The 11,322-nt window shown below is 53.3% G+C and overlaps 1 protein-coding gene across 3 annotated transcripts; it reads left to right on the forward strand.

The window, feature by feature from the left end:
* Window positions 1-7,378: 7,378 nt before the first annotated feature.
* Window positions 7,379-10,485, forward strand: FAM110D (family with sequence similarity 110 member D). Of its 3 annotated transcripts, none has more exons than XM_070403184.1 (2): window positions 7,379-7,471; window positions 9,265-10,485. In XM_070403184.1, exon 2 carries the CDS (start codon window positions 9,347-9,349, stop codon window positions 10,160-10,162), a length of 816 nt encoding a protein of 271 aa, XP_070259285.1. In that variant the 5' UTR covers window positions 7,379-7,471; window positions 9,265-9,346; the 3' UTR covers window positions 10,163-10,485. The 3 variants fall into 3 exon arrangements, with proteins under 3 accessions (XP_070259285.1, XP_070259287.1, XP_070259286.1); XM_070403186.1 differs by lacking the exon at window positions 7,379-7,471 and adding an exon at window positions 7,765-7,840; XM_070403185.1 differs by lacking the exon at window positions 7,379-7,471 and adding an exon at window positions 9,037-9,123.
* Window positions 10,486-11,322: the final 837 nt, after the last annotated feature.

Genomic DNA, 11,322 nt, shown 5'->3' on the forward strand with positions numbered 1-11,322 from the left:
CGCATTATTAAACAATATATTTTATTTTTAAATTTGTAACTTCAGGTGCAATATGCAAGAAGCATGGTGCCAATTGCTTTAGGAGATGGTGAAAATGGTGAGATAAGAAGTAGGGATTTACATGATGCCATTAAAATACATTTAAATATTTCATGTTGTTAATGATAACTTATCATATGCACCCCATTTAAATGTTTGAACATGTTATGTAACATTCATAGTTCATCTTTAATGTGAATATTGCTTTACGAATTTTATTTTCCATTCTAGTTGCTACCACTTCAGCAGAGTAAAGTTTCACCACACTGAAATTTTAAAAAACTAAAAATAAGCCCAAGCCAGTTTGGCTCAGTGGATAGAGCGTTGGCCTGCGAACTGAAAGGTCCCAGGTTCGATTCCAGTCAAGGGCACATGCCCGAGTTGTGGGCTCGATCCCCAGTGGGGGACTTGCAGGAGGCAGCCAATCCATGATTCTCTCTCATCATGGATGTTTCTGTCTCTCTCTCCCTCTTCCTTCCTCTCTGAAATCAATAAAAATATATCGAAGAAACCAAGATGGCGGCATAGGTTAACGCCGGAGTTTGCTGCCTGGAACAACCACTTCAAAAATACAACTAAAAGACGGAACGGACATCATCCAGAACCACAGGAAGGCTGGCTGAGTGGAAGTTCTACAACTAGGTGGAACCGAGAATCAGAGGAGGCACAGTGCTGAAGTAAAATACTAAGGTGCGGAGCGCGCGAGGCACGGGCTGGTGGCTGAGGGCGTGGTTGTCTGTTTCAATCTGGAGGGAACCTCAGACTTTGAGCTCCAGATCCGGGCGAGTCTCTAGGGACCCAGACTCAAACGGGAGAAGCAGGACTGTCTGGCTACGGTCCCTCCGAGGTTTGCAGCAGTTGCTGGGACAGAGAGGCAGAGCCCCTGGGGACGGACTGAGAGCAGCCATAACTGCTCCCTCCTCTGCCCTGTTGATCCCGTGGGACCTGCCCCGCCCAAGCCCTGCACAGAGGCATTTGCCGGATAGCCTCAGGCAAAGGCTAGATTAGCACCTCCCTAGAGGACACAAGTTCTTCCACTGCAGACACAGCTGATTATCACAGCCAGTTGGCCTGGAGGTCAAATCCCTCTAGTATTAACTACAACAATCAAGGCTTAACTACAAGACTGCACACAAAGACCACTAGGGGGTGTACCAAGAAAGCGTAAAAAATGTGGAGACAAAGAAACAGGACAAAACTATCAAGGGAGGATATTGAGTTCAGAACCACACTTTTGAGGTCTCTCAAGAGGCTTCTAGAGTCTGTCGATAAACTTGATCAGATGTACAGGAAATCTAATGAGACCCTCGATGGTGTGATAAAGGACCATCTAGAAAGTAAGCATACACTGACTGAAATAAAGAATATTATACGACTCCCAACAGCAGACCAGAAGAGCGCAAGAATCAAGTCAAAGATTTGAAATACAAAGAACCGAGAAACACCCAACCGGAAAAGCAAAATGAAAAAAGAACCCAAAAATACGAAGATAGTGTAAGGATCCTCTGGGACAGCTTCAAACGTACCAACATCAGAATTATAGGGGTACCAGAAGATGAGAGAGAGCAAGATATTGAAAACCTATTTGAAGAAATAATGACAGAAAACTTCCCCCACCTGGTGAAAGAAATAGACTTACAGGTCCAGGAAGCACAGAGAACCCCAAACAAAAGGAATCCAAAGAGGACCACACCAAGACACATCATAATTAAAATGCCAAGAGCAAAAGACAAAGAGAAAATCTTAAAAGCAGCAAGAGAAAGAGGCTCAATTACCTACAAGGGAATACCCATACAACTGTCAGCTGATTTCTCAACAGAAACTTTGCAGGCCAGAAGGGAGTGGCAAGAAATATTCAAAGTGATGAATAGCAAGAACCTACAACCAAGATTACTTTATCCAGCAAAGCTATCATTCAGAATTGAAGGTCAGATAAAGAGCTTCACAGATAAGGAAAAGCTAAAGGAGTTCATCACCACCAAACCAGTATTATACGAAATGCTGAAAGGTATCCTTTAAGAAGAGGAAGAAGAAGAAAAAGGTAAAGATACAAATTATGAACAACAAATATGCATCTATCAACAAGTGAATCTAAGAATCAAATGAATAAATAACCTGATGTACAGAATGAACTGGTGATTATAATAGAGTCAGGGACATAGAAAGGGAATGGACTGACTATTCTTGGGGGGGAAAAAGGGGTGTGGGAGATGCGGGAAGAGACTGGACAAAAATCGTGCACCTATGGATGAGGACAGTGGGTGGGGAGTGAGGGCGGAGGGTGGGGTGGGAGCTGGAAAGAGGGGAGTTATGGGGGGAAAAAAAGAGGAACAAATGTAATAATCTGAACAATAAAGATTTAATTTAAAAAAAGAATAAATAAATAAAAATATATCTTAAAAAATAAATAAAATAAAAACAAAAAAAATGAAAATAAAAGAAAACACAGACTGAAGAGAGGTTATTTAATTAGGCATTTCTATCAGTAGAATACAAATTATGTGAAGCCTTAATTATAGGAAAAAATTTCAGCCACAACAATAGCCTGGCTCCACCTCTCCCTCTGACAGTTAGCAATTTTGCTGAAATCAAGGAAGAAAAATAGATTTGATGAAATAATGATGTAATCATTTATGAATTATTCACATCTTTACTTTATTAAAGGATCAACATTGTTGGTCCTTTAATAAAACACCCATGTGTGCTTAATAATAAGTAGGTTGAGTCATCTTTGGTATTTTGACGACTTTCTGTGTGTAAAAAAGCTAAACATTTTTTAGCACCTCAATGTGAAAGTGTAGCTGTCAAGACAGGAGGAGGACTCCTTGCCCCTGCATTCCAGGAAAAATCCTCGTTTCTTCTCCAGATGTGTCCCTGGTTTACTGAGTCTAGATTGGATGTTTTTTGTTCCTTGTACTCAATCTACAGGCACGTTGATGAAGACAGTGGTGGAAAGTGGAGATGATGGAGATGACGAAGATGTGGTGACGGAGGTGTAGGTGACAAGGACTGGAGTGAGGACTGCATTGAGGTTACTCTTGTTCCAATCCTTGCTTCCATCCAGCGCGGGGAGCCAACAGAGCAAGCGAGGCAGGAAGGCCAGCAGGTAGTGAGAGGGGGCTTGCTCCAGCCAGGACTGTGGTACAGTCGAGGTGGCAGGTGATTCATTCGCTAAGAGCGAGCCCTGAGTCCCAGCTCCCCATCGACAGGCTGTGTGGCCCTGGGTGAGTCACTTCACCTTCTCTGCCTGTTTCCTCACCCTCCTCACACAGAATTTTGTCAGAAGTGAGTGAGGTACTGAGCAGGAAGCGCTTAGCAAAGTGCCTAGCACACAGTAAGCAATAGATGTAGTTGGTTTTGTTATTGAAACACTAGAAAGCCTATCTATTTTTAAAATCTGTTTCAATGATTTTTTTAGAGAGAGAAAGGGAGAGGAATAGAGAGATAGAAATATCCATCAGAGAGAAACAACATCTATCGGCTGCCTCCTGCGTACCCACCACTGGGGACTGAGCCCACAGCCCGGGCATGTGCCCTGACCTGGGAATCGAACCAGCGACTTCTCGGTTCATGGGTCAACGCTCAACCGCTGAGCCACACCGGCTGGGCAGCCCTATCTATTTTATTCATACTGTTCACTAGGTGCTCAGGGGAAAAATGGTTAATGACATCTGCCTCTTCCCCACCCCACAGCCCCTCCTCTCTCTGGCCACCCCTGTCCCTGCCCCCTCCCCCAGTGGCTACTGGGCAGTGGGTGCTGGGCACCTGGCTCTGCCCCAGGCCGCCCCTCAGAGGGAGAGTGGAGCCAGGCTATTGTTGCAGCTGAAATTCTTTCCGAAACGGAAAGCCCTGGCTGAGAGGATGGCTGTTCTAATCTCTCTGGGGACACACACATGGCCAGCGAGGGGCTCCTCCTGAGGCCCTGGGGCAGCACAGAAGCCCAGCGCTGAGCCCCTCCCTCTCTCTGAAGCGCCGGCCTTGAGCCCCCTTCTCTCATTCAGAGCCTTTTCTCAGGCTCCCCCTCACCTCACTGAACTCATCTCCTCACAAAACCCCTCCCTTCTCTGTACCCCATCTTCTCTCTAATCCCTCCTGAGCCCCTACCCCAGCAGCGCCTTCCCAGCCTCTTGCCCTCACTGACAGCCTGGCTCCTGCTGTCCCCGCTAGGCCTATTGCTCTCACTATCCCTCCCACAATTCCCCTACCCTCTGCCCTCCAACCCCCCAAAGCCCCACCCCCATCATACCCCCATCAGAAATCCCTTCCAGGCCCAGATACCCTCTCCTCTTTGAAAGCTTCCCACCTCACCCCCACAGAATAAATACCCCCTCCCCATGTCACCGCAGCACTGCTCTCACTTGAGTTGTGATCAGTCCTTCACACCTCTGCCTGCCCCCACCCCCACTCGCAAGCAGGCTGAGCTCCCTGGGAGCAAAACCCATCTGCTGACCCCAGGCCACAGAGCAGTGTTCAGAATGATTTGTTGGCAGCAGCTGAGAGTGAGACTGTGGGAATAGAAAAAAAAGTTTAAAAAGATTTAGGCCAGAGTTGTCCAGAAGGTGTAGGTGGAGGGCAAGAGCTAAGAGTCAGATACATCTAACATTGTTTTTAGCATTTTTATTTTATTAAAAAAATTTTTTTTTATTGATTTCAGAGAGGAAGAAAGAGGGAGAGAGAGACAGAAACATCAATGATGAGAGAGATTCATTGATCAGCTGCCTCCTTCAGGCCCCACACTGGGGATTGAGCCCGCAAGCTGGGCATGTGCCCTGACCGGGAATCGAACCATGACCTCCGAGTTCATAGGTTGACACTTAACCACTGAGCCATGCTGGCCCGGCTCATCAAACGTTTTGAGCCCCTGAAGCACCAGGTGCTATCCCTTCTCTGCCATTCTGCACAAAAGGAAATTCAGAGCGGTTCAGTTCTTGCTCAAGGCCACACAGGATTAGAACCAAAGGTGGGCAGAGGTGTGGATGGCTACGGCAAGGGTGGCTAACTGGTGAGCGGGTTGACTCGTTCCTCCTCTGTGACAATGTGGGTCTGGGGTCTGAGGCTGGATCTGAAGGGCCTCCCTGACCCACCAACCTCTCCTAGAAGGAGCCAGTTCGGACTCAGGCCTCTTCCCATCGATCCTCAGGGTGATTCGGGAATGAGCTCCAAAACAGGAAGGAAACACCTCTCAGATTTGGCTCCCCCCCCCCCCTTCCCCCCCTCCTCCGCCCCAGGCCCTGGCTCTAGGGCCGGAAAGAGCCACTTTAAGGATCTCCCTGGGGACCCATGACCAGAAAGACAGATGATCTGGTCACAGCAAGTGTGGCCAAGAGATAGGCCGGGCAGGCCGCTGCAGCTCCACCTCCTTATCCCCCCATCTCCCGCTCACTCTTTCAAGCCTGTCTCACCCAGGAAGCCAATCCAATTTGACCTTTCCACCAGGACCCATGATAGAGGGTCAGTGCGCCCTGGCATCCCGGACAGAGTACTGTCGCCCCTCAGAGAACTCCTGAAAGACTCCTTGACCACCCTCCCCCTCCGGCTCCTGAGGGCAGAGCGGCTCACCCCCCTCGGCCTGGAGACCCTCAGGGCTGAGTGGGTGTCTCCCCCCACCCCTGACAGAACACTCAGACCGGGAGACGGGTCACTTCTGGTCACCTCATCAGACTCGGGGCTGCCCCAGGGCAGCACCTGCGTCCCCCTTTCTGTCGTCCAGCATCTGCCTTTGGTCCCTAGAAAAGAGAAGAGAAAGGGGCCCCCTGCCCTGCTGCCCAACCCGGGTGCTCCTTTAAGACCAAAGGGATGGGGGTGGTATCAGGAGTCAGACACAACAGCCCCATCCTCCCCCTCCCTCACAGGCCAGGTTTCCTGCCATTGACAGCATCCCAGCTGGGCCCTGCCCAGCCTCCAAGCTTAACCCCTTCATGACCAGATCTCAGGACCACTTCATCTATAAAATTAGGAGATGAAAGTACCCATTTCATTTGGTTGTTTTGAGGATTAAATGTGCTAATCATTTGTTTGAAATACTCAGAATAGTGCCTAGTATTTATTGATCTCTCAATAAAAGTCAACTATTATTCCTAATTGTGTGAGCTTGGATCAGTCATTTCCCCTCTCTGAGACGCAGTCTCTCCCGCTGTCAAATGGGAAGAATAATGAAACCTACCCGCCTAACATTGTCCTGGGGATGGACTGTGATAAAGTACATGAAAGCATTTTGTGCAGTAACAACACCATATGAAACTATCATGGGCAAAATAAGAATAATCCTAACTAGGTAATAAAATCTCTTACCAGGAGGTGGGCCTTCCGGTTTTCAGACCCATTACCGTACTTGACAGGCAGAGGGGGCAGTGGAAGGAGTGGGTTTGGGCTTGGGCTTGGGCAAGTCTCTCCCCTCTCTGATCCAGTTTCCTTACCTGCTGGTCACCCTGTCTAGGGTCCTTGGGAGGGACAGAGATTGGAGAGCACAGGGGTGAATGTGCTTTGCAGCGGCCGGGTAGAGGAGGGCAAGCCCCCTGGCAGGGAAATTGTCTTTGAACTCTGGGCACTACAGAGTTTACCTGCCTGGGAGTGGGGAGGAGCCCTCCTGGCACCAGCACTGTGGGGACTGGGCTCCTCTTGAGGTGCCAGACAAGAAACCGTGCCAGCTCTAGAAGTCCCCAAGTTGGGGCAGAGGAGAAAGGAGGCCAAAGGACCTAGACTTGACCTCAAATCATCCCTTCATCTTCCTCTTCCCAGTCAGTCCCCTTTGCCGTCGCAGGACTTTGGGCAGAGGCACCTCCAATGGGCTCCCAGGTGACCTTCACGTCAAGACTTGCTGGGACAGGCTCACCCCGAACATCCGCAGCACCACTGCCCCCACCCTCAGGCTGCAGATTGCTGGCCTCACCCATGGAGAGCAGCTTGGTGCCCACACCCGGACCAGGACAGGTCTCAGCCTGCTACAGAGGGGGAAGGCACAGTATTAGAACGCTGCTCTGTCTTCCTATTCCAACCAAGAGGATTTGCCAAGGCCCAGGGCGGGCTGACCCCACGTGAACAGCATGTCCACACCCCAAGCCTCTGAAGGAAGCCTGGGCATCAGGAGAACTTGCTTGGGGTCCTGGCTGTGCCCCAAGCTCACTGTGCCTCCAGCCAAATCACTTAACCTATCAGGACCTGTGTGACCACCTATAAAATAAAGGAGCTGGGCCCGCTCCATAGGCCTCTCCAACACAGACTGTGACCAGGAAGGAGTTAATGGAGGCCAGGCGCTGGGTCAGGAAGGCGAGGGTTAATCTGGGGGGGGGGGGGAGGGGGGGAGGCTCTCTCAGCTTTTCCTGTGGAGAGTGAGGTTTGGCTGCCACCAAAGTTACTTCTAGTCCCTGCTGTCCCTCCTGCCCTCAGTCTGGACCTGCCTTCGGACCCCTGCATTCAGCCTCCCCACACAGAGGTGAGTGCATCCTGAGCCCAGTGCTGAGATGGGGCGGGGGGGGGGGGGGGGGGGGGGGGGGGGGGGGAGGCGGGGAGCCTGGCTCCAAGCTAATGAGCACAGTTCCCCAGCCCTCATCTGGAGCAGAAGCCCTGGACAAAGTTCGGACCACTAACCCCAGGACTGGGAGAAAGTGGGCGAAGGGATGTCTGCCAGGCATCTAGGGTGGGACATCTGTGGTTGGACAAGGCCAGCCCAGAAGGCAGGGAAGAGGCAGTGGACGGCAGACTATTTTGGTCCCTGTGTTTAGGGGACTTTTTATAGCCTCTGCACTTGGGGCTGGGAAGAGGCGGAGGGGCGGAGGGGATGTGAGGGTATCCATGAGGTCAGGTAAGTACAATGCCCTCCCGAGACCTTGGGATCTGACCCATTGCCTGGGAGAGTCCTTCGGAGCCAGGAAGGAAGGCACTGTCAGCCTCTCCTGCTTCCTGGGATCCCAGTCACCTATGGACTGATTTACTGGACACTAGCAGTGTGTATGAGTGTGTGTGTGTGTGTGTGTGTGTGTGTAAAGCTGAACAAGTTGCACTGGGGTGAGTGGGGTTGGCAGGGTCTCTGCCTCATGGCTCATCACCAGGGCTCCCCTCCCCCCTTCCCTGACAAGTTCTATTGCTTTGTTGCCTCCAGACTTGAGGTCCTCTAAGCCCCCAGAACTGATGTGTCCCTCTCAGCTGAATGGAGGATGGAGGGCGTAAGGGGGCAGGGGTGGGGTGGGGTGTGCTGAGCTGTGTGGGTGGCCCATTCTGTGACTGCCAAGGAAACTGTCAACCTTTGATTTACAACCCCTCCGGGCCCCTTTCCCCTGCAGAGGGAGGTGGAGGAGAAGGGTCATGGGGTCTCAGGATGAGAAGGAGGCAGGGACCCTGAGGGCAGATTTCTAGGAGTGCAGGTTTGGGGAAGAATCAATGGCAGGAACATTTTAAATGAGGCAAGGGGCCCATCTCTAAGGGAAATTGCTTGGTTGTATATCAGCGGGAATACAAGAAAGAAAAAAAGGGATGTTCTGACAGGCAAGTGAGAGATCCAATCTGAACCAGTTCTGGAATGCAAGGCAAGAGACCTAGTTCCAGTCCGAGGCCCTAATTCTCAGTAAGCCCTGAGCAAGCCCCCTCCTCCCTGGGCCAGGGTCACATTCTACCGAATTGAAATGCAGAGGTAGGTAAGGTGATGTTTACGTTGGGCATGCTGGATTCCCTTGGCAGGGGCACAGAGCGGGTGGGTAGCAGGCAGCCGGCTGACATGACCTGGTGACCACCGCCCTCTCCTTCTCAATGGCCCTCCTGGGCCTGGGCAGGGCAGTTGGCCGCAATTACTGGAGACTCCTACACTGTGGTTATATCCCTGACCTCCGTGCTTGGGGGTGGGAAGGGTGGGCCCCGCTGGAGCCAGCCTATGGCTGGGAAGCGTCCTTGTCTTGGACTCCAAGTTGCTGGTTTGGGAAGAGGTATTTTTTCCGGTCGAGGCCACTTTCGGGAATTGGGCCGGGACCAGCCCCATTTCCTTTCCCAAGTGTCCTGCTTGCTGATGCCTGCTTGGCATGGTCCTGTGGCCAGACCAGGGCAACCCTCCATGTGGCATAGGGAGCCCCTGCCCCATGTCTTTGAGGAATGGAGGTAAGGGACAGCTAGAGCCTCTGCCCCCTAGACAGGGCACCGGGGGCCTTGGATGGGGGAGGAGTGACTGGCTGATCCTATTCCCAGGAATGCCTGCAGGGATATCTACTCTCCCCCCTGACCATTCCTCTTTCCCTGCAGGCCCAGCCAACTGCTCTCAGCAACTCACTAGCTGCTTAACTGCGGTGGCTTATGGGGCACTGTCCCGCCCCGCTCTGCTAAGATGCTCCTAGCCTCTCCCTCCACCCCATCCAGGGCACGGACCCCCAGCGCGGTGGAGAGGCTGGAGGCCGACAAAGCTAAGTATGTCAAGACGCACCAGGTGATAGCGCGACGCCAGGAGCCAGCCCTGCGCGGGGGTCCGGGGCCTCTCATGCCGCACCCCTGCAATGAGCTGGGGGCCCCTGCATCTCCCAGGACGCCCAGGCCGGCCCGCCGGGGTAGCGGCCGGCGGCTGCCAAGGCCGGACTCCCTCATCTTCTACCGCCAGAAACGGGACTGCAAGGCTTTGGTGAACAAAGAGAACGCCAAGGGCCAGGGGCTGGTGCGACGCCTCTTCCTGGGCACCCCCCGAGACGCATCCTCGAGCAGCCCGGGCCCCGAGCGACCTGCGGCTACAGGAGTTTGGACCGCACCCCAAGAGGCCCCGGAAGCGGCGGGCAAGCGGGCGCTGTGCCCCACGTGCTCGCTGCCCCTGTCGGAAAAGGAGCGCTTCTTCAACTACTGCGGCCTGGAACGCGCGCTGGTGGAGGTGCTGGGTGCCGAGCGCTTCTCTCCGCAGAGCTGGGGCGCGGACGCCAGCCCCCAGCCCGGAACGTCGCCGCCGCCTGGCTCCGGGGACACCAGCGACTGGACATCCAGCGATGGTGGCGCGGATCGCTCAGATCACGCTGGCGGCGGCGGCGGCGACTCGGAGGCAGCGGGATCGGCGCGGGACGGGCGCCCCCCGGTGTCGGTGGTGGAGCGCAACGCGCGCGTCATCCAGTGGTTGTACGGCTGCCAGCGCGCCCGCAGCCCGCCGCGCGAGTCTGCAGTGTGACCGCGGCCGCTCGGGAGCCGGCTCCCGAGGAGTCTGGTATCTGGGGAAGGGCAGGGGGTGAGCGCTGGGCTGGACCCGGGCACGGGCAGGGGCACCCTGCCTCTGGCGCGCAGGTGGCCTTTTGGCCAGCCCCTCCTCCCCGCTCTGGATCTTGGCTTCCCCAAGGAACCGCAGGGGGCGTGGGACGAGATGATTCCCAAGGCCCTTCCCAGTGCGGACAGTGGAGGCGGAGGAGGCCTCCTGGTGGCCCCGGTGGAGGCCGGGTCTGGGGAGTGAAGATTGGGCTGAGAATTCAGGGAACCTGCTGAATAAAGGCAAAACGTTAAGCGAGTCGTGAGACTGATGTTCAGGAAGGGGGCGGGGCGGGTTTGCGGGTGTGTTTTGCGTGGGTTTTGGAGTATGGGTGCAAGGCTGACTGTGTGACTCTCCCTGGGCGGGCACTTTCCCTCTCTGGACTGCAGGTGCACCCCTCGGTGATCATAATATTTTTGAAATAGTTGTAAAGCTCATGGCAATGTTCCCCGCACACAGAAGTGCTCAACGGAGGTAAGCTGCTATAACCACTACCGAATTAGTACCTACTCACACTACTCATTTCCTCCCCGACCCCCGGGTCGGTCCACACTACAGCCGGGAAGAAAAAATAGAGAGTTTAGGGGGGTCTGGGAAGGGCTTGCTCTAAAACTTTAGGGGCCACCGTGCCTGAAAGGTCCCCATTCCTGGAGTTTTACTGCCTGCTTTTGGTTGCAAGGTATGGAGGGCGGGACCAGAATTGAGGATAATAAAGGCAAGGACCCTCCAAACAAGGATTTTGCCAACCTGCAGGCTCACATCCTGCCCTTTCCCTCAAAGACCACCAGGTCACCTGTCTTCCTCACACGTTTGCATCTTTAAGTCTTGGTTCACGGTCCCCCCTTTGCCTGGCTTACCCTTCCCTTTCTCTCCACTCATCCTTCTAAGATTATATATGTTCATTCTCCCTCAGGAATTCCTGAGCTCTCCAGTCAGCCTCGCCTCTGAGCTCCCAAGTACAGCCCTGTATTTTGAGCCTCGATTTGTCACCTTGTGTGGGACCCGCTGATAGTCTGACTTCTCTTGTTAGTCTGTGGCCTCCTAGTGCAAGGACAAAGCACATAGTAGGACCACAGACAACGTTTGCC

The sequence above is a fragment of the Myotis yumanensis genome, unplaced genomic scaffold (assembly GCF_028538775.1).
Source record: "Myotis yumanensis isolate MYYU_CA2020_CCGP unplaced genomic scaffold, mMyoYum1.0.hap1 SCAF_2, whole genome shotgun sequence".
NCBI classification, from domain to species: domain Eukaryota; kingdom Metazoa; phylum Chordata; class Mammalia; order Chiroptera; family Vespertilionidae; genus Myotis; species Myotis yumanensis.

Excerpts from the sequence above, each read along its gene's own strand:
- FAM110D (XM_070403184.1), top strand. The coding sequence starts at position 9,347 with ATGCTCCTAGCCTCTCCCTCCACCCCATCCAGGGCACGGACCCCCAGC.